This window comes from Phacochoerus africanus, chromosome 6, assembly GCF_016906955.1.
Source record: "Phacochoerus africanus isolate WHEZ1 chromosome 6, ROS_Pafr_v1, whole genome shotgun sequence".
Lineage (NCBI taxonomy): Eukaryota > Metazoa > Chordata > Mammalia > Artiodactyla > Suidae > Phacochoerus > Phacochoerus africanus.
In genome coordinates this window covers 104,062,946-104,088,791 of record NC_062549.1, presented here as the reverse complement: position 1 = coordinate 104,088,791, position 25,846 = coordinate 104,062,946, and the positions used below count along the sequence as shown (strand labels likewise).

Sequence of the window (25,846 nt, the reverse complement as noted above, 5' to 3'; positions counted from 1 at the left end):
CCAGATGTTTCTATGCTGACTCCACTAGGGATGACGTGGAAGAGGCTGGGCGGACACACCAGGTGACTTTAGGGTCTGTTCCACTCTGTGGTTTAATTTATTTCTCTTAAAAGGTATGTCTTGCACTTTGGTGCACCAGGTATACAGAGAGTGGTGAGCAAGACAGAAACTGCTCCCTTGGCATCTGTGGATGTAATTGATGGAGGAGACAGACAATCAACAGGCAAGGAGACGACTTCCTGGAAACTACATGTTATGTGGAGAGTAAACAGGGTGCTGAGATAGAGAATGATCAGGAAGGCCCTTCGTAGACCACGGGGTCCGGGAAAGTCTCACTGAGGGGATACTTAAGTGAGACCTAGAGATTGAGGCGTTGGGCTTTTAAAAAACCAGGGACGGCAGCTCAGGGTGTCGCAACGCCAGATCCTTAACGGAGCAAGGCCCGGGATCAAACCCACATCTTCATGGAGACTACATCAGGTCCTTGACCCACTGAGCCACAATGGGAGCAACTCGTGAGTTTTTAAGACTGCCTTAGTACTGAAAATTACCAGAAAACAGAGGCTGTTCTGTTCCAACCCCTGGGTTAATGCAGAAGGGAAATGTAGGGAGAACTAGATGGAATTCTGTTAGATTTTCCTCCGTCTCTAAGAGCTGAGCCTCTAGGGAGGCTCAGATCATCATGGCAGAAAGCTCTGGAGCACTGGGCCGTGTATTCATCCTCAACTTGAGACCCTGGACTCTACCCCAGCGTCACTTGTTGCCTTCCAGAAGAAACACAGCTTGGGGTGACTGCCAGCAAACACGTACAGAGCCGCAAGAGGCCTTGAGATTCCAGCGTGTCTGCAGTTTCTAGAGAGGCAAGGGTTTTAGAAAACAGTGAGATGTGTCCTTGCTTTCTAGTAATGTCTGGAACTGGAGTTGAGGATAAGGTTAGAATGAAGCCACGTAACTAGAATACAGTTCAGGGAAAACAGATCTTGCTGTCAACCTGAAATTAGATACCAAAAAGGAAATGGGAGGAATTAAGAAAATGAAAGAAAGGATTACTTACGGGAAGGTCAGGATTAAATAGCTCGATTAAAAAGCGAGTTGAAGAGGTGCTGTGGTGAGGTGTGGAGATGAGGGTCCATCACTGCTTTATCTGACGTTTAATAGTATTTCATGCTATGTAGAAACATGGGGAAAAAGAAAAAAGCTACCAATAATCCTACCACCTTAAATAAGCATTAATTGTTTTGGTGGCATTTATTCCATTATTTTTCCTATGTGTCTCTGCTTTTAATGGTCTTTATTCATTTTTTTTCCCTCTCAAGTCATGAAAGCAATACATGTGAGTTGTAGAAAATGAAAACTGGACCCATCGTCCAACCTAAATGGAATATAGTCTTAAAAGTTAATAGTTTGTTAAAAGAAGTGAAAAGAAGGTGTGGTGTATATATACAAACGCTAGACCACTACTCAGCCATAAAAAGGATGAAATTTTGCCATTTGCACCAACAGGGTTGGATTTGGAGGGCATAATGCTAAGTAAAATAAGTCAGAGAAAAACACTGTATGGTCTCACTTATATGTAGACTCTTGAAAAAAGCCTTTCAAGACCTTTAAAAAAGAGGAAGATGATGGCTAATAAGCACATGAAAAGCAGTTCAACATCTATCATTATCAGGAAATGCATATTAAAACCAAGATGAGATACCCCTTCACAGATGCTAGAATGACTATAATAAAAAAGACAGTAAAATATAACAAACGAGTGAATATAACAAAAAAGAAGCAGACACAGGTATAGAAAACAAACTAGCAGTTAGTTACCAGTGGGGAGAGGAAAAGGGTGAGAGGAAATATAGGGTGGGATATTAAGAGGTACAAACTATTAGGTTTAAAATAAGCTATAAAAGAGTTCCCGTCGTGGCGCAGTGGTTAACGAATCTGACTAGGAACCATGAGAATGCAGGTTCGATCCCTGGCCTGGCTCAATGGGTTAAGGATCTGGCGTTGCCATGAGCTGTGGTATAGGTTGCAGACGCACCTCAGATCCTGTGTCGCTGTGACTGTGGTGTAGGTCAGCAGCTACAGCTCCATTTCGACTCCTGGCCTGGGAACCTCCATATGCCACAGGTGCGGTCCTAAAAATATTAAAAAAAAAAAAGAAAGAAAAAGGGAAAAAAAAGGAAAAAGCCTTTCAAGACCATTAAAAAAGAGAGAGGAAGATGATGGCTAGTAAGCACATGAAAAGAAGTTCAACGTCTATCATCATCAGAAAATGCATATTAAGGAGTTCCCGTCGTGGCGCAGTGGTTAACGAATCCAACTAGGAACCATGAGGTGGCGGGTTCGGTCCCTGCCCTTGCTCAGTGGGTTAACGATCCGGTGTTGCTGTGAGCTGTGGTGTAGGTTGCAGACGCGGCTCGGATCCCGCGTTGCTGTGGCTCTGGTGTAGGCCGGTGGCTACAGCTCCGATTCAACCCCTAGCCTGGGAACCTCCACATGCTGCGGGAGCGGCCCAAGAAATAGCAACAACAACAACAACAAAAAAAGACAAAAAGACAAAAAAAAAAGAAAATGCATATGAAAACCGAGATGAGATACCCCTTCACAGATGCCAGGATGACTATAATAAGTTGGTAAGGATGTGGAGCACCTGGAACTTTCACACCTTGCTCTTGGGAATACAAAATGGTACAGTCACTTTGGAAAACAGCCTGGTAATTCTTTAAGTTACACATAAACTTAGCCAAGAAGAATGAAAATGAATGTGTACATACAGATTTGTTGATGTTTATAACAATGTTATTCCTAATAAACCCAAAGGGACATCAATCCAAATGTTTATCAACTGGCGATGAATATGATGGAATACTACTCAGCAATAAAAAGAGTGAAACACTGATGCACGTTATAGCTTGGATGAAACTCAAGAACATGCTAAACGAAAGAAGACTGAGGCAAGGGACTACATATCCCGTACTTTGCTTATAAGAAATGCCCAGAAAAGGTAAATTTATAAATACAGAAAACAGATCAGTGGTAGCCTTGGTGCAATTGACCCCACACAGATTTGAGACAAGTTTCGGGAGTGATGAAAATGTGCTAAAACTAGACTGTGGTGAAGGTTACAAAACTTTATAAATTTGCTAAAAAGGTACTGAATTGTACACTTACCAAAAAATAAAAGTTGGTGAAGGAGGGCCTGCTTTAAACCATTTGAAGTCATATATATATATATATATATATATATATATATATATATATATATATATATATTTTTTTTTTTTTTGGTCAAGCCCATGGCATGTGAAAGTTCCTTGGCCAGGGATCGAACCTGCACCACTGCAGTAACCTGAGCCACAGCAGTGACAATGCTGGATCCTTAATTTCTAGGCCACTAGGGAACTCCTTGGGGATAGTATTTTAAGGCCAGTGAAATTTGGTACCTAATACAAAATACTAGTACAACAAAGGAATTTGTAAAGTCTCTTCACTTTTCCAGGTATAACCAAATTTGCCCTTATTATAGTTTCATCCTGACTGTGCCTTTATCAAAGGGCAAGTTTAGAATGATCATATATTTGAAAGGCACAAAATAAGATGTGATCGAAGTAGTACCACTACATATTGTTAAATGAAAAGAATGAAAACGGCAGAAGAGGCCTTGTGGTTTGTTTTTATGTTAAAATGCTGCTACCTAGTGATCATTTATAAAATGGCAGGACTTGGTTTTTGTTTTTGTTTTTTGTTTTTTATCTTGGATTTTTTGAGCACGTCTACAGGATATAAATATCAGAACACTTGGCTATGTATAGATTTAATCTTTGAAGGAATCACTGAATAATTTATGCTTCAGAAAAATACTGTGGTGGCAAGATGGCTTTGGGTCTTGATCTGTGTGGTGTCAGCTTTGTGACTTTAGCGGGAGGGGGGTGGGGAGTGGGCGGAAGAGTCACCTTTTATTTCCAAAGACAGGCTCCAAGGAAGTGGCTAATAGCATGGCCTTGGGGCAAGCCCCTTAACTACTCTAAACTTTGGTATCCTATTCTTTAAAATGGGGCTAAAGGAACAGCCACCGCCTGGGTAGCTGTGAGAACTGCATGGAAGAATGCTTATAAAAGCACTTTTCTCAAAAGATACCTCAGAAGTTAGGTTACAATGATGTTTCCCTATGGTGATAACATGCCTCACGGGGAAAAAAATATACTTTACTATTTAAAATTAGTTACGCCTCCCAAACACAGGCCAAAGCAATGAACAAAAACCCAGAGGGATCTCATTCAGAAGTATACTTAGATTATCAGCTAATTGGAAAAACATAGCTGGACAATTTTATATTTATTTATTTATTTTTGCTTTTTAGGGCTGCACCCACGGCATATAGAAGTTCCCAGGCTAGGGGTCAAGTTGGAATTACAGCTGCCAGCCTACACCACAGCCACAGCAATGGGGGATCCGAGCCACATCTGCAACCTACACCACAGCTCACAGCAATGTCGGATCCCCAACCCACTGAGCGAGGCCAGGGATTGAACCTGCATCCTCATGGATATTAGTTGGGTTCATTACCGCTGAGCCACAACAGGAACTCTGACAATTTAATTTTTAAAATAATGAGTAAACATTAAGGTTGCCTAGAAATTGGGATTTTTAAAAAATTTTTATTTTATTATTTATTTTTATTTTTATTTTTATTTTTTTGCCTTTTCTAGGGCCACTCCCGCAGCATGTGGAGCTTTCCAGGCTAGGGGTCGAATTGGAGCTGTAGCCACCAGCCTACACCAGAGCCACAGCAACGTGGGATCTGAGCCACGTCTGTGACCTACAGCACGGCTTAAGGCAACGCTGGATTCTCAACCTGCTGAGCAAGGCCAGGGATCAAACCTACAACCTCATGGTTCCTAGTCAGATTCGTTAACCACTGCGCCACGATGGGAACTCCAGAACTTGGGATTTTACACATAACTTGATATTTGGAATTGTTGATTATTTCAAAACACGTACAGTGACAGCGACGTCAACGGGTGAGTGTTTTAGCTGATACTCTCACCACCCGATATCTCATAGATGTCTGTTCTGTTTCTTATGTGCCAGCCAGTACAAGGCTGGCCTTATAAAATACAACTCTTTCATTACCCCAAGAATTAACACGGGAGTTCCATGGTGGCTCAGCAGGTTAAGAGTCCGTGAGAATGTGGGTTCGATCCCTGGCCTCACTCAGTGGGCTAACCATCCAGCATTGCTGGCAACTGCAGTATAGGCTGCAAATGCAGCTCAGATCCAGCATTGCTGTGGCTGTGACATAGGCTGGAAACTGCAGCTTCAATTCAACCCCTAGCCTGGGAACTTTCATATGCCATAGGTGTGACCCAAAGAAAAACAAAGAATTAAAGTGAGTCTTTACACTTCGGATTTTATTCCACAGGTCAGAGAACCAGGCTGATTAATACCACGTAAAACTAAAGAGTTTCCTCGATTGAGCTTTTAATTTTCTTAAGATGTCAAAACATCCAGGTGATTAATCTTAGATTTTATTTTCCATGCAGGTGTTTTGGTGTTGCTTATACATTGCAGCTTTGTGTTCAACAGCTTTATTGAAGGATAACTTAGCAGAGAATTCACCTATTTAAAGGGTGCCGTTCCCTGAGACTAAATGTATGCCTGTGGTGGCCATTACCACAATCCAGTTTTAGAACAATTCCATCACATGCTCTACGTTTGACCAGCCCATGGAGAAAGAATTTATTGGCTCATTACCTGTGGATTTAGACTGTATAGCTCTAGGACCTAGCCTAGGCATTCATTTTGACTTATTCAAGTTTTAAAGAAAAACAAACTCAAACTCAACTTTACTCAGAATAGAGGTCCACAAGGCACATTCACCAAAGGGCTCGCCAAGAGTCTACAGATGAATTAAGGCTATAAATTATGCATAAGTCAATATAAAGAGTTTTCTGGTGACTTAGCAGTTAAGGATTCCACATCGTTACTGCTTGTGGCTCGGGTTTGATCCCTGGCCTGTGAACTTTTTTTCTGCCTGTTGTGGGCATAGCTCACGCCCTCAAAAAAAAGTTAAAATACACACACTCATGTATGTATATATATATATATATTTTTTTTTTTTTTGGAGGGGGGCATGCCCGCTGCATGTAGAATTTCCTGGGCCAGGGATCAAACCTGCTGTCAAAGTTGCAATCTGTGCCACAACTGTGGCAACTCGGGATCCTTAACTTGCTGTGCCACATTCCTACTGCATGTATTTTGAAAAAAGTGTATATTGTATAATTCACTGTAATTTATGCTGATGTTACGGCCACCTTAAAAAAAAACCTATTCGTATTTTCACTTTTTTTTTTTTTTTTTTTTTTTTTTTTTTTTAGTGGCTACACCTCTGGCATACGGAAGTTCTCAGGCTAGGGGTTGAATCGGAGTGTCAGCTGAGGCCTACACCAGAGCCACAGCAGCACCAGATCTTAGCCACATTTGCTTGCTGCAACATGGGATCCATAACCCACCGAGTGGGGCCAGGGATAAACCTGCATCGTTACAGACGCTATGTTGGGTTATTAAAGGGTTCCCAAGCCACAATGGGAACTCCATGTATTTTCACTTTTATAAATATGATTAGATGGGATAAACTTTCCAGATCTTAAATATTTTGTTCTAGCAAATCCCAAATTTATGGAAGAAATATTCCCCCTCTCTGTGATTTGGCTCTGCATACTTTCATGGAGTTGGACCTGACGTACTGGATTAAAATACTTGCAGAGGAAGAGTTTCTTCCTTAACAGGATATTTAAGAGGCTCCTATTTTGTTTTTGTTTCAAACATTTATTATTCAAGAGATAATTATCATGCCCCTTGTCCTGGAATGACAGTATTCATGGTCTACTTCTCCTAATACAACATATATTAAATATGTTCATAAAAATCTTTCAGTTTAAGGATTTTTGTTTGTTTGTGTTTGCTTTTTTAGGGCCGTACTTGTGGCATATGGAGGTTCCCAGGTTAGGGTTTGAATTAGAGCTACAACTGCCAGTCTATGCCACCACCAGAGCAATGCAGAATCTAAGCCTTGTCTGTGACCTACACCACAGCTCATGGCAACGATCCTTAACCCACTGATCAAGGCCCCATATCGAACCCAGATCCTCATGGATCCTAGTCGGGTTTGTTAACCGCTGAGCCACGAAGGGAACTCCTTCCATGCAAGGATTATAATCTGGGAATAATGAAAATGCCTGTTTTTTTGTTCCTTTTTTATCTCTGCATTTATAAGTGTTACAGAGGAGATAGTTATGTATAAACTAATTCCACTTTGCTTCCAGACATATCTTTATCTAGTCCTATGGAGTTTACTGCTAACCCCAGTCATCTTGACATTTAAATACTATTTTAGGAGTTCCCCTCCTGGTGCAACAGAAATGAATCTGACTAGGAACCATGAGGTTGCAGGTTCGATCCCTGGCCTCACTCAGTGGGTTACGGATCCCATGTTGCGGTGAACTGTGGTATAGGCCAGCAGCTGTAGTTCTGATTTGATCCCTAGCCTGGAAACCTCCATATGCCGTGGGCGCAGCCCTAAAAAGGCAAAAAGGCAAATAATACTATTTTACACTGTTATTTAAGTGTCAGTATGTACTAGTTCAGTCTCCAAATACTGAGAAAACTCTGTGATTAGAATAGTTTTCTTAAACTTTGTGTATGAATAAATGAATTTTATATTTCTCAAGCACCTAGTGTCCACCCACACTGGACACACAAAAAACTATTTAATAAGTACTTGTTTAATTAAAAAATGACACCTCAGGTTTGTCTTCCCTCCTCTGGATTCCCTATGACATTTACATCTATCATATAGCCCAGATTTCCTAGAACTTGCAGAATTTCTGTCCTACTGTCTCCATAAGTACAGCTGCACATGCCACACCATATGTCAGGACATATGGTCCAAAGAGTTGTAAGATGAAGCCATCTCTATTGCAATAAGTGTCTGATGTCTGTTTCTTTTTGTTGCCTAAGAGATCCGATTACATTTTCAAACAGCCCCCTTTCTTTTAACTTATCCTCGGTTTTTAATATTACAAAAGCCTACTGGTAGAAAAAGTCTGATAATACAAAATGTACCAAATTAAATTCCCTTTCACCAAAGGTCATCTATTTCTCCCCTGTCGTTTCCACTGTGACACAACTCAGGTCTCCTACTGAGCGCCTAGAGAACATTCAGTACACACAGGAGGCAGCTGCGTGGTCCGCTGGCACCTGTCCGCAGACGGTCCACTCACTAATTCTCTGACCTGGGGTTAGTTACTCAGAGTTCTAGGAGTCTACGGGTCGGTAAAATGCCCATCTCACCAGGCTGTCGAGATCGAACCCAGATCTTCATGGATCCTAGTTGGGTTTGTTAACCTCTGAGCCACGGTCAAGACGTGTATGGGTAAGCATTTTGGGTTGTGGGGTCCTGGAAAAGTCTTTAAGCTTGCTCTGCCATAGTCCCGTCAGTTCACCATGTAGCTTTAAAGGATGCCCCCATCGACCCTCTCTCTCACCCCAGAGACCCAGCAAGAAGGCAGAGCGCCCACCAACCAAGGGCCCCAGCTCGCAGATGACTATGAAATTCCAGGCGCTCTTGGCCTTCGGGAGAAGGGAGTCTTCTTTGCAGAGCTCTTCTCTACAGTTTCTAACGCCTGCTTCCTTTAGGGCCGCCTCTAGGTCTTAAATAAATGTAAGCCAGAGTCTCCCCGTTGACAGTCCTGTTCTTTTCTCTTCCAGGACCTGCAAAGCAAAGCTTCCCTAAGCCCGGAAGCTTCGCCAGCCTCCAAAGCTCTTTCCAGCTTCGGCCACGCCCCATCAACCAAAGACCAGGTCCACCCTCCCCCTCGCCTCAGTTCGATTTCGGCGCGAGGCAAACCTGAGGGCGGCTGTGATTGGCTGGAGAGAAACAAACTACCGTCTGATTGGCTGATAATAGCCATCAGCGGGTAACTAAGGCCGCGGGGATGAATTATGGGGGTTAAGACTCGGGGAGGTGGGTGACGATTGGTTCCTGAATGAGGAGGGCGGAGTCAAAGGCGGAAGCACGCGTTGGGTTGGGGTAGCTTGGGGAAGGAGAAAGAAGGAGCAGGATGGAAGTGGTTAGGTGTCCGCAGCATGGTAGGAGGTCAGGGTCCCAGGGTCTTTCGGGATCTGTCAATGTAGTGTGGTCTAACTATTGTCGACCTTCTCTTCTCAGGCACTTTATGCTTTCTGAAGACCGGCGTCCGCGATGGCCCGAATAAAGGAAAGAGCTTCTACGTGTGCCCGGCGGACACATGCAACTTTCTGAGGGCTATTGAGTAGGTCTCGAGCTGGGCACGATTCCCTGCGACCGCGCGCCGCCTCCCCGGTGGGGTCGCGGACTCCCCTCTGGCCAGCGCCATTAGGACTGGGAGAGCTGGGACCCCTGGTCTGTGGAGCCATGGCCCTTTAATTAGTTGGTAATCTCAGGACAACTTGGCATGTTAGGGACACGCCCCGCTCTTGATTGCAGTGTGACCCAAGGCTGGTTACTTTGCCTCTCTGGGCAGCCAATTCCCTCATAACATGGAGGATCGACTACAGCTGGATCCTTCTGGTCCTTTCCAGTTCTCGGTTTCTTTTCGCCTGACAAGCCTTGATCACTCCCTTCTGATCAGACATTACCCCCTACTCCATTTAAAGTGAGGACATAGAGGCATAGCAGAAAATAACTGGCTCCAGCTTTACACTAGTAGTAGTCGGATTGACTGGCTCTTTTAAAAGTAGGGTTCTCTGCATTTAAGTGGTGAGATTGTTAATCTAAGGAAACAAGTTACTTTAGGGATTAAGGCTGAAAGAAACATCAGAAATCTGATTCGGCAGTCTGGTTTTTACAGAGCTGAAAGTGAAGCCCAGAAATATTAAGCTTCTTTTTGGAAGTGAGGAAAGTTAATACTGTTCTCATAAAATGTTGTTAATGTTTTCACAGTACCAAATGTTGGAAGTCTCTATGCGAAATTTTAAACTGTTATATCTTAACCATTTTTTTTCCTACTTTCTACTGAACTTGGTAGAGAAAAAGTATTTTTCTACATATCATGTAAGGCACATAATGGATATCAATATTGGAAAATAATATGTTTTTTTCAACACATACATTAACTTCTCGTTTCCCCCCCATGATTTAGATGATTTGTATTTTTGTTATGCTTTGAAACTAAGTGGGAGATTTTTGTCCTTTTTCAGATTTAGAAAATAAATTTTTAGTAAAATATTTTCTTTGCCTTCTGTAAGTTGTTTTTCCATTTGACAGAAATTACTAGGATCCAGTTTAATTAAATACAAAATGATTTTATTTAAATCAGTGTTAAATCTTAGAGAAGGGACCAAACCAAAAAAAAAAAAAAACACCTGATGCTATCAACACCATGTCATTATGTCAGGGTTTACTATTTATTTTTAGTTTCTATACATGGCTTCTTAGGTTCAGTACCTAGCTCAAGTTTCATGAGACACAAAAGCACATTCAGATTTATAAGAACTAAACATTAATGGAAGTGTAAGATTCTGTTTTAAATGAAAAGAAACATGCCTTTTTATAGAGTACTACTTATAAGAATGTTCTCCTGTACAAACTAGTACAATGGTATTTGACTGACTCAAAGATGATTGCTTGATAAATTTGACTTACTTGGAATGTCTGGTAACCAGAATATAAGCAAAAAGACAGAAAATGCCACAGGTCATGTGAGAGTATTTTAGACCGTCTCCTAAAACTATTTACTCTCAAATATTGTACATAAATTATCTTTCATAATAAGAAGTTGGAAGGGAGGAGTTAAACTTAGACCAACAAGCATGAAGAAAATCAGTAGAGTGTTTTGCCAGAATGGGTGTGTGACAAAGCTGAGTGACAGCTAATGGGTTATCAGAGGAAAGAGGATGGAAGAATCTGGGGGAAAATCCACAGCCTGGAGGTATCCCAGTATAGTGGTTATGTAGCACAGTATTGCTTCACACTTTTGAATCATCAGGAGAAATATAGATATATTTACTGTTCTGCTTTATTTGGGGGAGTGAAAGATGAGAGCTCGGCCCTTTCCCCAGAGGAATGCGCAATGTACATAAAAGTGTGAGATCTGCAAACCCAGTGGAGGTCAAACATGGGTCCTTAAGTTTAAAACCCATATTTTGGGTTTAATTTTAGGATATTGGCCTCTATGCTTTGCCTCCTAAAACACAATTTCAATTTTTTCCCCCTAGCATTCCTGTTTCTCACTGTTTATTGCATGAAGACATGGTGGTAGAGCTTCAGGGCCTGTTTCTACCACAGGGCAAGAAAGAATACAGGTAAGTGTTCGAAAAGAACATCTAAGTGTGTTTGGGGGTTTTTTTGTTTTTTGTTTTCCTTTGCCTGGAGGAGTCAAGGAGTTTCAGGATTGACTCTTCACAAACAGTATTTCTCTATGTATAGAGTATCTTCCGGGCTGTCACTCCCTAACTCCTGAGCTGCTGGTTGATCTGAGAAGCCTGACCTCTGGCTAATTTCTGGATGACCTGCTCCACCTCTCTCCCTCTCCAGCCCTTAAGTAGCTAATAACATCAGCCCACCAGCAGTCATTAAGTTGCACTAATTTAACTTTCTCATTCTGCTGGTAGAATGAAGTAATGTATAAAAATGTCTAATGTATGTTAACTCAATAAATGTTTTTTTCTCTTTTGATGAGAACTCAGAGAAAGGGCAGGGAGGTCTATATAGATGGCAGCTGATATTTGTCATGAGTAATGAAAAATAAGTAGGAATTCACTAGGGGCACAAAAGGGGACATATTTAACAGATCGATGTCCTGCATTAGTGTACAGAGGCATGAGATAATTGTAAGCATTTGGTTCGGGGATGGTTGAGCATATATTAAAGTGAAGACTTCAGAAGATAACACTGACCAGGAAGGCAGGGGCTGGATGTAATGCTTATTGTATGCTACTCTATGCACTTTGTTGTTGGTATATTCTAGATCGATCCCACCCCCAATATAGGCATTCAAGGACTATCTTCACACTTTTCACATAACTGAAAACTGTCTATACCACTGAATTAACTGTGTTAGGCATGTAATAGGATGCACAGTTCAACTGGTTGAGTTTTTGGGGTTTTTTAATCGGATGTAGTTGATTTACAATGTTGCGTTAGTTTTTGTACAGCAAAGTGATTCAGTTATACATATTATACATATGTATAAAAGAAGCCAGACACATGTACATACACTCGGAACTGGTAAGGAAAAGAATTTGAAGAAGAACATATGTATTTTGTATTCTTTTTCAAATTCTTTTCCCTACCAGTTGAGTTTTGAGAATAACCAAGATCCATCCTTATAACCAAGATCTCCATCAAAATATAAAATATTTATTTTCATTATCCCATTAGGTGCATTGTATCCCTTCTAGGTAATCTTCCCACCCATGTTAGCCAACCCCTGTTTTGATTTATACTGTATGTATGTATTCTTTTGTGTGTGGCTTCTTTTATGTAACAGTATCTGAGAGATTCATCCATGTGCTTGTGTGTATTGATAATTCATTTTTTATTATTGCCCATTTGCTTTCCGTGTTAGAAATACCACAGTTTGTTTCATGTGGGTTTTTTTTGCCATTTCTGTATATCTTTGATGATGTGTCTGTTTAAAAATTGTGGATTCGCAAACAGTTATCAGAAACAGTACAGAGAGATCCTCTGTAGACTATACCAAGTAGTAATGTTTTGCAGAATTTAGTATATCACAAGTAGGATATTGGTATTGGTATTGATGTAATCCACTGAACTCTTTTGTAAAGATAGTTTTACTTGCACTAATTTGTGTGTGTGTGTGCATATACATTTAGTTCTATACAATGCTATCTATCACATGTAGTTTTGTGCAGCAATCATGATATTGAACAGTTCCATGACTACAAGATCCCTCTTGTTGCTCTTTTATAACCACACCCACCTTCCTCCTGTTTGCCTCTGTTCACCCCTGACAATGGCAAATCTGATCTCCATCTCTAAAATTGTGTCATTTCAAAATGTTACTTATGGAGTTCACATCATGGCTCAGCAGTAACGAACCCGACTAGGGTCCAGGAGGATTCAGGTTCGATCTCTGGCCTCGCTTCGTGGGTTAAAGGATCTGGAGGTGCCACAAGCCGTGGTGTAGGTCATAGACCCAGCTCGGACCTGACGTTGCTATGACTGTGGCATAGGCCAGCAGCCGTAGCTCCAATTTGACCCCCTAGCCTGCGAACCTCCATATGCCGCACCTGTGGCCCTAAAAAAAAAAGTTACCTGCACGGAATCATACAGTGTAACTTTGGGGGATTTTTGCCTATTTTTGAAGTTGCATTGTCATTTGTTATTAATTGGAAGCGTTCCTTATGTATTCTCTGTACAAGTCCTTTGGCAGAGACGTGTATTGTGAATGTCTTCTCCCAGTCTGTGGTTTTCTTTTTCTTAACTCTTTCGAAGAGCAGAGGCTTTTCATTTTTATGAAGTCCAATTTATCATTTTTTATTGGTTTATGCTTTTTGTCTTCTCTTAGAAATCTTTGCCTACCTCAGGATCATAAATTTCTCCAATGATTTCTTCTAGAAGTTTTATATTTTTTTTTTCATTGTTTTTTTTGCTTAGTCTGTGCTCTACCTCAAATGATTTTAGGTTACCTTATGAGATAGGAGTTCATTTATTTTTCTGGATAGTATGGAATGAATGTTTGTTTCAGCACCCTTTTTTTGTGTTTGTATCAGACAATTTCAATTTTATTATATATCAACTTCAATCCTTCCAGTCTTTGAAAACGCTCATTTCTATAAGTTGAAGGGGAAAGAAAGGACCTGTCTAATATAAATTAAAGTATTAGTTAACATCAAAATACCAAACACATCCACTAAACCCAAAAGCTTATGTTAACCTGTACTCAGAATTCTTTGCCATTCAGGTTGGCTAGATGTTTGCTTATATTTAGGTCTATTGAAAATTTAGGAGTTCCCGTTGTGGCGCAGCGGAAACGAATCTGATTGGGAACCGTGATGTTGTGGGTTGGATCCCTGGCCTTGCTCAGTGGGTTAAGGATCCGGTGTTGCCGTGAGCTGTGGTGCAGGTCGCAGACATGGCTCAGATCAGGCATTGCTGTGGCTGTGGTGTAGGACAGTGGCTGTAGCTCCGATTTGACCCCTAGCCTAGGAACCTCCATAGGCCGCCTGTGCGGCCCGAAAAAGCAAAAAAAGGAAATTTAGCAGGCCCGTTGCTATGGCCAATGTACAGATCCAACTTGAGCTTGTTCACGTCTCTGCCAGCACCCTTTTCTGAAGACTTGCCTTTCCCCATGGAAATGCTTGGCACCTTTGTGAAAAATCAGCTGACTGCCATGTGTGGATCTATCCTGGACTTGCTCGTCTCTTCCATTGGTCTCTTTGCCTGTCCAGACACAGTCAGATAAGATCGTGTTTGTCTCCCAACTTTGCTTTTCACGATGGGCTGTTCTAGGTCCTTGACAGTTCCATGTAACGTGTAGAATTGACTTTTAAAATTTTCTCAGAAAACCCTTTTGGGATTCTACTGAATCTACATAGATCAAGGTGGGGAGAGCTGACATCAGTATTGATCTTCAGTCTACGAGCATGGTGTATTTATGACTTTTCAAATTTCCGCATTGTCGAATCATTCTTATCATAGAGTACCATACCCTTTTAGTTAAATTTACTCCTCAGTGTTTATGTTTTTTGAGACTCTGATAAATGGAATTTTTAACAACTTCACTTTCCCATTGTTTTCTGCCAGTACAAGGGGGCCAGTAGGCCTTTGTGCATGAAGTTAGGAAGGTCTAACACGTAAAACCGTTTGCAAACTACTGGGAGCCCTGTATTGTATAGAAATATCTTTCTGCGTGGTAGGAAGCCACTGAAGAGTATTTGGTCCAATTTACATTCGAAGAAGAACCATGGAAGTTAGATTAGAAAGGGAAGCTGGAGTTCCTGTCGTGGCGCAGTGGTTAACGAATCCGACTAGGAACCATGAGGTTGCGGGTTCGATCCCTGCCCTTGCTCAGTGGGTTAAGGATCCGCCGTTGCCATTGCCGTGAGCTGTGGTGTAGGTTGCAGACGCGGCTTGGATCCCGCGTTGCTGTGGCTCTGGCGTAGGCCAGTGGCTACAGCTCCGATTTGACCCCTAGCCTGGGAACCTCCATATGCCGGGGGAGCGGCCCAAAGAAATAGCAAAAAGACAAAAAAAAAAAAAAAGAAAGAAAGTGAAGCTGGTGGAGGCAAGGAGCCCGCTGAAATAATAGCTACTCTTGAATGTCTACTACATGGCATATTCATCACCTCTTATGTTCACAGAATCTGCTCCAATAGGTTTCACTATCCCTGTTTTACACACAGATGAGAAAACATTTGGTGAGGTTAGAACAGGAATGTGGTCCCATGGTTATGATGTGGCATTGCTGGGCTTTGAACTTCGGTCAAACTGATTCCAGGTGCACCCACTTTCTCTAAGCAAAGATGGGTTTGGATTGAGGCCATGGCCGTGGAGTTGGGTGCACTTAGACTGGAGGACGCTTGCTGAAAGAGCACAGCTACGGCATGTTTCCTGGGGGGGCATGTTAGCATATTCTTTCCTCCGTTTATCAACTGGGGTGGTGGTCGTGGTAGCCCCGACTTCCCTGGGTTGTGAGGGTTCAGTGGCGTCACATGTACAATGAGTTTAGGTCAGTGTTTGGCACACGGTCAGTGCTCAAGAAATGCCTGCCTTCTTGGGGTTGATGGATGGTGAGTTTACCATAAAGCGAGACCAGGAAGGAAAGGTAACATCATAGAGGGTTGGGTTGTGTGGCTTACACATACAGCTTTGGACTCACTGTGTCCTGTGTATGTGTGAAACCAGCTGGAAAAGTGGGTGTGCAGCTCAGAGGGAAGATCTAGGCTGAAGAGACACTTTTGAGAATCTGTCTTTAATATTTTTCACCCTAGGTAGATGAGGCTGAGGGTGGGGGGGGGTGAACTTAATTTTGAAGTAGAGAAAGGATGCCAAATGTATTTCTTTTAGCTCAAATCTAGAACAGTTATTGGGAGGTACTTACTAGAGCTTTAATAAGGTTGTTTTAGGACAAATAAAATATAGTGCTACCATACACACCAAATTAAAAACAAACAAACAAAACCCCCAGCAAGTACCCTGATAGGTGGTACAGGCTGGAAGTTTAAACAGAAATAGGCTGTGTTTCTATGGGTGATGACTTCCTTAGCAGACAGGAAGGCATCTAACCAGAACCCCTGTGCTCTGGAGAGGGACAGAATGTCAGGGAGCACAGCCTTTCTTTCCCCCAAACCAGGTTTTCTCTTTGAGAACTTAAAGTGCTTCGCATCCTTGAATTAATACCATCATGTTTAACGTTCAACCTCGCTGGGAGACAGGTGCAGCAGAGTGATGGAGGGACGGTATAAACCCAAGTAAGACTGAGATGCCCATGTTTCTTCCCTTGGACTGAAGCTGCTTTTGTGTGTAGTTCTCTAACTGCAACACCAGATGGTACCACTCCCCAGCATTTGACTGACCCTTCTGCTGTGACCCTCTGTGCACCATAAAGGAAAGTCTGATAGTTGCTCAGTAGCACCAGGGGGAAGAACGCTTGTCCAGGTGTGAGTGGTGAGGCACACCTGGATATACGGATGCGGGACGTGGTCATCCAGCTCCTGAGTTGTGTTCTCTCTTCTCGCCTCTCTCTTAGCTTTTATTCTCAAGGATACGGAGGTCAAAGAAACACGTTTTTGTTCTTTAAATAACTGGTTGTAGTGGGATGTTCAAAATCCCTTACTTTTAAGAACACTTGACTCTTTGCACGTCCAGGAAACCCCTTGTGTGGTTGGTTACTGGGTAAAATCGGCGTGGCCGTCATCTAACCCAGTGACGATGATGTAGGCTCATGACAGGGAGGCATTTGGGTGTGAGCCAGACCCATGCAGAGGGATCTGAGGCCCCAGTAACTCATGAAGAACCCCCTTCAATGAAGCCAGCGCTTTCACGAGGTGCTATAGCGTATTATGCCTTGTGCTGGACAATAGAAGTCATCCTTGAATGGAGAGGATATTAGCCTTTTCTAATGTGTGAAGCAATGACTTTGCCCAGCTTGCTGTCTGTCTTATCATTTTTATCCACAGTATTTTTTTTTTACTATGTGCACTTTTAGTACTTTTATGTAGTCAAATTACTAAATCCTTCATCTCTCAGCTGCAGGGTTGTGTCATTCCCTTTTCACTTTAGGGTTGCAAAAATATTCGTCCCTTTTTTCCTATAGTTTCATTTTTTTACATTTCCATTTTTGTTCCATCCTGAAGCTTTGGGTGAAAGAACGAGGTGGAAATCCAGCTTTCTGTTTCTCCATTGGTGCATGTAAAGAAGTGCACTTATATTCCTAAGGGCCCTGTGACACAATTGGGATAAGAGTTGGACACACGGAGAGTGGCGAAGAGTTTGATGTGCAAGTTCAGATGCTAAATGGGAGGTGATTAAATGCCAGCTGCTTCTGTGACTGTGCGACCTGTACTAAGAGATAAAGGCTGATGAAGCTTTCTGAGAAAGTAGAGGAATTGACTTGAATTTGGTCTCGAATGACCTTTAGCTGATTTCATCATTATTGTTAATAATTTGTATCCTAGAAAATAATTGAATCCACTGTAGAAATTATGTTCTTTTCTCATAGAGGAATTTGCTTCCTCTTTGAGGATATATTTCCACTGCTTTCTCTGTTGATTTACAGTTTAGTAAACATAACAAGCTTTTTATCCTAAAGGCCGAGAAGCCCATCCAGACTGATTTTAACAGGAATGTAGGTAGGGGCATTTTTAGCACTGTGCCTGCCACATAGCTGATGCTCAGTGTGTGTTGTTTTCTTCCCTCTTTCTCCAAATCTTGCCCTTCTCCTGATAGTCCATGAGGCTCTTAATAAACTATTTATGATCCCCAGCCCAGCACAGTGGGTTAAAGGATCTGGCATTGTCGTGGCTGCAGCATAGGTCATTCAGATCTGATCCCTGGCCTGGAGACTCCATATACTTCGGGATGGCCAAAAAAGAAAAAAAATTAGATTAACTGTCTATAAACTGTACTTTCAGTAATGATTTCAAGGACTTTATATACTTTAAAGCTGCAGTTTGTTCTTATTTTCGTAAGTAGTGGTATTCCCTAGAAGGAGCTAGTACTTTGAATTTTTATTTTCTAGTACTTTGAATTTTTATTTTCTGGTACTTTGAATTTTTATGCATTCAAGCCATTTCAGAAATTTTCAGAACTCTACATTCAATATAGTATCCTACTGCAGTAAGAAAAGTTAAAGAGACCAATAAATGTTTTTAGAAATTGTGAGCTTCGGAGTCCCCCCTTGTGGCCCAGCAAGTTAAAGACCTGATGTCTCTGTGAGTATGCAGGTTCAATTCCTGGCCTGTCTTGAGGGTTAAGGATCCGGCATTGCCCTAGGCTATGGTGTAGGTCCCATGTGTTGCTTGGAGCTGGTGTTGCCATGGCTGTGGCATAGGCCACAGCTGCAGCTCTGATTCAACCCTTGGCTTGAGAATGCCCATATGCTGCAGGTATGGCTGTAAAAGAGAAAAGAAAAAAATTGTGAGCATGAATGGGAAAATGATGAGCTTGTATAAGAGGGGCTGGTCTTGTTTTCCTTCTAACTTGACTTTTATCGAAGTTGTCTTTTGGGGGCTGGTTATCTTTGCTTCTGTGTCCAAGTGAAGTAATGGTATTGAGGGGCCAAGACCTGCTCAGGATTTGTTTTGAGTTAGGACTCAGACTGTTAGGATTCGTATTGTGTGTCCCAGAACTAACTTAAGACATTAGAACAAAAACAAGAAATGAGATGGAGAGAAAGCAGAAGGAAGGAATTAATCAGGTAAAATTGACTTTAATGAGTTAGAAAGCAGCAAAAGGAGACTCGATGAATAAAATCTGGAAGCTAATGGATGAAGAAAAATAAAGAGGGCTCTAATACACAATATGAGATATAGAGGGTTGCCCCTTCTGTATTCGGATATATTGAAACACATGTAAAACGACATATACAGAAGGTTATTCATTGTGATAAATTGCTTTTAATGTGGAAGGATTGGAAACAACCAAACTCTCCATCAAGAGGGGTCCGATTAGTGGATAAACAATGAGATCCTGTTGTATAGCACAGGAACTGTATCTAGTCACTTGTGACATGACATGATGGAGAATAATGTGAGAAAAGAATGTGTATATTTATATGTGTGACTAGATCACTTTGCTGTACAGCAGAAATTGACAGAACATTGTAAATCAACTATACTAGAAAAAGTAAAAATCTTTAAAAAAAGAGGGGTCTGATTAAATAAATAATGGAACATCCTTATAGTGGAAAACTGCAACTGTGTAAAAAACTGTGCAGCCATAAAAAAAAAATAAGGAAATCCTTTCTGTATTTGTTTTTATGGAAAAATCTCCAAGACATATTCTTAAGTTAAAAATAAATCAAGCAAGGTATTTAGTAGTATGTATACTATGCTACCCATTTGAGTAGAAAAGAAAAAATAAGAAAGTATATTGTTTTGATATGCATTAAAAACATCTCTGATAAGGCAAACATAAAACTAATGGAAATGGTTACTTGGGAGATATGTGAACTGAACAGATAGGAGAGGGCGTTTTTCACTGCCATTTTATGCTTTTTGATTGCGTATATTTCCTATTTAAACAAGTAAATAAAATATGTATTTTGAAAGCTCTTATTTAACTGAGTAAAAGTTTTTGAGGAGTCATTTAGGGTAAGAGAAAAATGAGTTGGTTCTGTTTAATTCAGCAATGCTTAACTATTTGGTACAAGAGTCAAGGCATAGTCAGGAATGAAGAGATCGTATGTAGTTATCACCTTCTAGTTGCTGAAAATATAGTGGGGCAGACAAGTGTAATACAACCCAATACAACAAAAATACAGAAGCAGTGCAATGAATAAACGGGGCAGGGAATTGTGGGAAAATTTTGCAAAGGATTTATGTCTTGAACTGGGTGTAGCGGGACCTGTGGGACTTTGACAGCTGGTGATGGGGGAGCTGGTGGGCGAATAGGGATAAGGAGGACATCTTTGGATGGAGGGTAGTACACCTGCAAAGTCTGGTTGGATGGAGAGTACCTGGCTTGGTTTGGGAATGGAACAGTGTAGCCATTTCAGCGTAGCTGGAGTGTAGGGGGTGCTGTGTGAGCAAGGACTGCCTGGCACTAGGATGTAAGTCTAAAAAAAGTAGATGATTGAGAATATATATACAAAAGTAGATAGGATGGAATAATACAGCACATGAGCTTCGGTCACCAACTCATATATATACCCTACCTACTCCAACTCCCAATTCCTGCCAGATTTTAAAAAGATCCTAGATAATGTCATTCCTTCTGTAAATATTTCAATATGTAGCTCTAAAAGATACGGACTTTTTTTTTTAACCACTTGGAGTATGGATTTCCAGTAGATTCTTAAATGTTATAAGCAGTTTATTTCTTGGTTGTTTTTGTTCATTTGTTTACACAAGATCCAAATAAGGTCCACAAATTGCAGTTAATTGATAGGTTTATTAATTCTCTTAAGTAATTCCCCTAATTTTTTTTCTCCTCTGATTTGCTTGTTGAAGGAATCAAGTAGTTTGTCTTAGAGCATTTCCTGTTGTTGAGAGTTTGCAGATTACATCCGTGTGGTCTAGTTTTATGCTTCCTCTGTTTGTGTTTCCTGTAAATTGGTCGGTCATTGGAAACCAGGAGTTTGACCAGATTTGGGTTAGTTTTTGTTTGGTTTTGGCTTGTTTGTTTTTGTTGGTTTACTTTATAGGAGATGTTATGGATGAAAAACAAATTTATCTCTTGCTTTAGTGGATTCTCACAACCTTGATTATTTGTGTTTTTCGCTTCATCAGGCTATTGTTCCGATGCACTAGAAGTAAGGCAGAGGGGAAGCGGTGGTGTGGAAATATCCCATGGCAGGTAGGAATTATTCATCTCTTTTCAAACCTGATGGTGTTGAGACTATTTAATCCATCTATTTCAGGCATCACCTGAGAGGACCTTGAAGTCCAATATAAACCGGTTGGTCTTCATTATACTGTCTCTGAAAGACAGTTCTGTAAGCAGGGTAGACCCTGTTGGGACTTTTAATGTCAAAGGACTTTTAATTTCAAAGGATTCCAGTTATAGTCAAGAGTTAATTATTTGCCTCCCTTTTTTACTTAAATATTTTTCAAGGTCTTAAATATAGTCAGTATTCTCCTATTTTAGGGGAAAACTTAGATTTACTTGACTAACTTCAATATCTTTTTTATAGACTGATACCTCCTTGATGTTGGTATAAATTCAGTGTAAGTCATAAGCTTCTAGAATGTGAGAACTAGGAGCGACCCCACTGATATCCAGTACATGAGGAACTAGACAGGGAGGTCCTGAAACTTAGTTTGGTAGAGGCATGCTTTGAACTGAAGATTCTAGATTCCCACCGTGAAACCTTCCTAAAGCCCAAATCAAAGCAAGCATAGGATATTGATTAGGTTTTTTTATCTTTAATTTTTTCCTTTTTTTTGGGGGGGCCACATCCGCGGCATATGGAAGTTCCCAGGCTAGGGGTCAGATGGAGCTACAGTTACCAGCCTACACCACAGCAACGCAGGATCCAACCCGTGTCTGAGACCTACACTACAGCTCTCGGCAACGCCAGATCCTTAACCCAATGAGCGAGGCCAGGGATCGAACCCGCAACTTCACGGTTCCTAGTCGGATTTGTTTCCGCTGTGCCACGATGGGACCTCCGAAAAGTTCATCTTGAAAGAATAATTTTTTATGGAAAGTATACATCATGGCCGTTGCTATTATTAAAACGCCATGATTTGGTCACTACTTTTCCTTGAGGCCTGGAAAAGCAGTAATTATGGACAGAGAAGGAACCAAGCATCGAAAGCGCTGTTAAGAAACCAGTGTTTTGTGGACTTCCCATTGTGGCTCAGCAGGATCAGAATCTGACTAGTATCCATGAGGATGCAGGTTCATTCTCTGGCCTCACTCAGTGGGTTAGAGGATCTGGCATTGCCGCAAGCTGTGGCATAGGTTGCAGATACAGCTCAGATCTGGTGTTGCTGTGGTTGTGGCATAGGTCAGCAGCTGCAGCTCCAATTCTACGTCTAGTCTGGGAACTTTCATATGCCGCAGGTACAGCCCTAAAAAGAAAAGGAAAACCAAACAAAACAAAAAAAGAGCAACCAATACATTGTGAACTTGGCACAGAGTCTTTTCCAGAGGGAGAAGTAATCCTAGAAACATTCAGAAACATTAGACTGTTTTTACGGTGCTTCCTTTTCCTCTGAAAAAAGGCATTCTAGATGTGAAGGTTGCATTATTATATTTTAAGATTACTTTCTTTGTCTTTAGGATCCTAATTCCAAAGGATATTCTGTAACCAGTAAGTCTCAGCATGCATCTGAGCCCCCTCATTATCCTTTCAGCCAGCAGAGAAACCCATTCAAGGTACTTGACAAGAATCAAGAACCTTCCCTCTGGAAGCAGTTCATCAAGGGTGAAGATGAGGAAAAGACAGCCCATAAGAAGCAAAAGGAAAAGGGACATCCACTCCTGGATCAAGACAAGGTGCAGAAGCCTGAATCTAAGTGCTGGATGGAGAAGGATCTCTCATCTGGCCTGGTGGTAAAGGAAAAACCATCTGCAGTTCAAGAGAAGCAGCGAGGGGAGAAGACAGAGTTTCAGTGTGACACAAAGGAGCTTGAAGGGATGCACCAAAGAAAGCTGTTTGAGATAAAATCCAGACAGGTTCACAAGGATGAGCTGAGAGAACCTCCCGTGTCTCAGGAGACAGCAAATGGTGACAGTTACATCCGAAAAGAATCAGAACCTCCGAGGAAAGAGGAAACTAAGCCTTTGCCTCGAACTGTTCCCAGTCAACACCCAATAAACCAGCCCCAGAAAGGAGGCCACCTCAGCCAGGAGCACCCCCAGAGCTGGGAGGTGGGAGAAACAAAGACAGAGGATGACCCGAGCTGCTCGCAGACCCTCCAGAAGAGGCTGCTGCAGGGCCATTCTCACGCACAGTCGGAGACCCGTGATGTGTCTGCTCTGAAAGAACCAGCCGCTCAGCCTGCACCGCCGGCCACCCGGCATCCCCGGGGAGAGGGAGAAGATGTTGACACAAGCAGTGGTGACAGTGAGGAAGAGGACGTTGTTTTTGTTTCCTCCGAGCCAGGGAGCCCCTTACTCTTTGACCTGACTCCAGACTCACAGAAGAAGGAGAACCTTAAATTCCCTGGCCAAAGTGAGCAAAGAAAGATTTCTCCTGCCTCCGGTGTTTGCAAGAAAGGAGAACCTTTAGACCCAGCAGTCCAACGCGTGCACCTCACAGCACAACTGAAACAAAAGAAGGTAACTCCTGACCTGTGTTTTTATTATAAGGTTGGAACATTGTTTGTTGCCGACAGATAAGGGACTCCACAAACAAGTTAAATATATTCATGAGAAAGGTTTTATAGGTGGGCGAGGAGTTTCTACTTTTTGCTAGGTTTATACTTTGAGGATTGGTAAGTCAGCTGGCTTTAGAGAAGAGTTCTAGTTTTCACACATATGGTTAAAAGATGATGAGTTTAGAGTTTTAGCATTTTAGGCTATTTTAATCTGAAACTAGGATTTCTAACAGTGAGAGGAGCGACCCATGTTATAGCACCTGTTTTTCAGAGCACTCTGGCATCGGTGAACCTCCAGGCCCTTCCAGACAAGGGTCAGAAGTTGTTCAAGCAAATTCAGGAGCTGGAGGAAGCCCTCGGGGCCCTCGCCCTCTACCCAGAGCAAGGTAAATAAAAGGAGCTCTGCTCCAGAATCCTGGGTTGGCCTCAACTTCACGAGACATTCTAGAAGCCATTTGAATAAAGAGCATGTGGACTCATTCCCCTGTCCATTCTGTTATCTGTTTCTGAGCTTTCTCTTAAGTTATACCTGTGATTTAGAAAAATTCCCTCCTATTTTCTATGCACTCAAGTCTTTTCCCTATTGTTTAAGAAACAGTTGAAGGGAGTTCCCATCATGGCTCAGTGGAAACAAATCTGACTGGTATTCATGAGGACGCAGGTTCCAGCTCTGGCCTCACTCAGTGGGTTAAGGATCTGGCATTGCCATGAGCTATGGTGTAGGTTGCAGACATGGCTCAGATCTGTCCTTGCTGTGGCATAGGCCGGCAGCTACAGCTCCAATTTTTGACCTCCAGCCTAGGAACTTCCATATGCTGCAGGTACAGCCCTAAAAGACAAAAAAGAGCAAAAAAAAAAAAAATTTTTTTAAAGGAGCTCTCTGATGGCTCGGTGGGTTAAGGACCTGGTGTTGTCATTGCTGTGGCTTGGGTCGCTGCTGTGGCGTGGGTTTGATTCCTGGCCTGGAACTTCTGCATGCTATGGGCATGCCAAAAAAACGGTTTAAACGCTGTGGTGTCTAGACAGCCTCCCCCAGCTCGTGGCAATCCCATCTTCTCTCGACCTCACTTCTCACATAGAATTCTTCATTCGTTTGAACTTTGATGTGTTTCTCCCTTGTTTTCTGAGCAGATGCGAATGAGAAGAGGAACACCCAAGTACCACAACAGTGGAACTCCACCAAAACGAGCTCTGACCCACCCCACTTGGTGCCTCCCAGACCCCTGCAGGGCCAGGATCTGCAGCCTCTGGCTTCTCTGGGACTGAAGGCTGCCCGCCAGGAGATTGCTGGAGGGTCCGGCCAGTGCCGTGGAGGTGAGGACCAAGGGCCCGGGCCTGGTGGGAAAAGCTTCACCTTCGAGTTCAATGCTGCCTCGTAGCTGTCTTTCTGCCCATGAGAAGGGAGCAGCCATTCTGAGTTGCCGGTATGAGCACGTGCGGCTCAGCCAGGTTTTTCCTCCGTGTAATTTAGACGAGACTGTCTGCCCTGTTCACTGACCTTGTTCACGGTCCTTGATCAGTCAGCCTGGTGGCTGGCACATGGGAGTCATCCAGTAAATGTTTGTGAATGAAAACATGAACTCACATCGTGATGAAGGAGGCGGACCAGCAGATGCATTTGCATTCCTTCTGCGTGTGCTGCGGCAGAGCAGAGGAGTCTGTGACTGTGACCAGTAGACCCACAGAGAGTAGTAATGCCTTGTTTATTTTTTTATTTAATCGAAGTATAGTTGATTTACCATGTGGTATTAATTTCTGCTATATAGCAAAATGACTCAGTTTTATATATATATATATATATATATATGTATATATGTGTGTGTATATATATGTTCCTTTTTTAAATATTCTTTTCCATTGTGGTTCATCATAGGACAGTGACTATAGTTCTCTGTGCTATACAGCAGGACCTTGTTATTTTATCCCTTCCACTTGTAACAAAAACATCTGCTAACCCCAGCCTCCCACTCCATCTCTCTCACAACCCTCTCCCCCTTGGCAACCACAAGTCTGTTCCCCTTGCCTGCAGTCTGTTTCTATTTTTTAGATAGGTTCATTTGCATTATATTTTACATTCCACATATAAGTGATATATGTATTTGTCTTTCTCTCTCCGACTCACTGCACTTAGTATGATACCTCTAGGTCTATCCAAGTTACTGCAAATGGCATTGTTTTGTTCTTTTTTATGGCTGAGTAGTATTCCGTTGCATGTATGCATATGCCATTTTCTATACCCATTCATCTGTGGAAGGACATTTAGGTTGTTACCATGTCTTGGCTTTTGTGAGTAGTGCTGCTGTGAATATAGGGGTGTATGTATCCTTTCGAATTATAGTTTTGTCCAAATATATGCTCA

At 42.0% G+C, this 25,846-nt stretch overlaps 1 protein-coding gene across 2 annotated transcripts in view; it reads left to right on the top strand.

Annotated features, from left to right (window-relative positions):
- The first annotated feature begins 8,910 nt into the window (after positions 1–8,910).
- The window catches only part of TTF2 (transcription termination factor 2), a 42,353-nt gene continuing 25,417 nt past the window's right edge, over positions 8,911–25,846 (top strand). Inside the window, exons 1-7 of one of the 2 annotated variants that reach the window (XM_047784911.1) lie at positions 8,911–8,972; positions 9,224–9,326; positions 11,251–11,337; positions 20,950–21,016; positions 22,448–23,449; positions 23,759–23,873; positions 24,619–24,801. In XM_047784911.1, the coding sequence (XP_047640867.1) occupies positions 11,285–11,337; positions 20,950–21,016; positions 22,448–23,449; positions 23,759–23,873; positions 24,619–24,801 (1,420 nt within the window). In that variant the 5' untranslated portion in view covers positions 8,911–8,972; positions 9,224–9,326; positions 11,251–11,284. Of the gene's footprint in view, positions 8,973–9,077; positions 9,145–9,223; positions 9,327–11,250; positions 11,338–20,949; positions 21,017–22,447; positions 23,450–23,758; positions 23,874–24,618; positions 24,802–25,846 lie in introns of those variants that run through there. The other variant, XM_047784910.1, reaches the window with a different exon arrangement.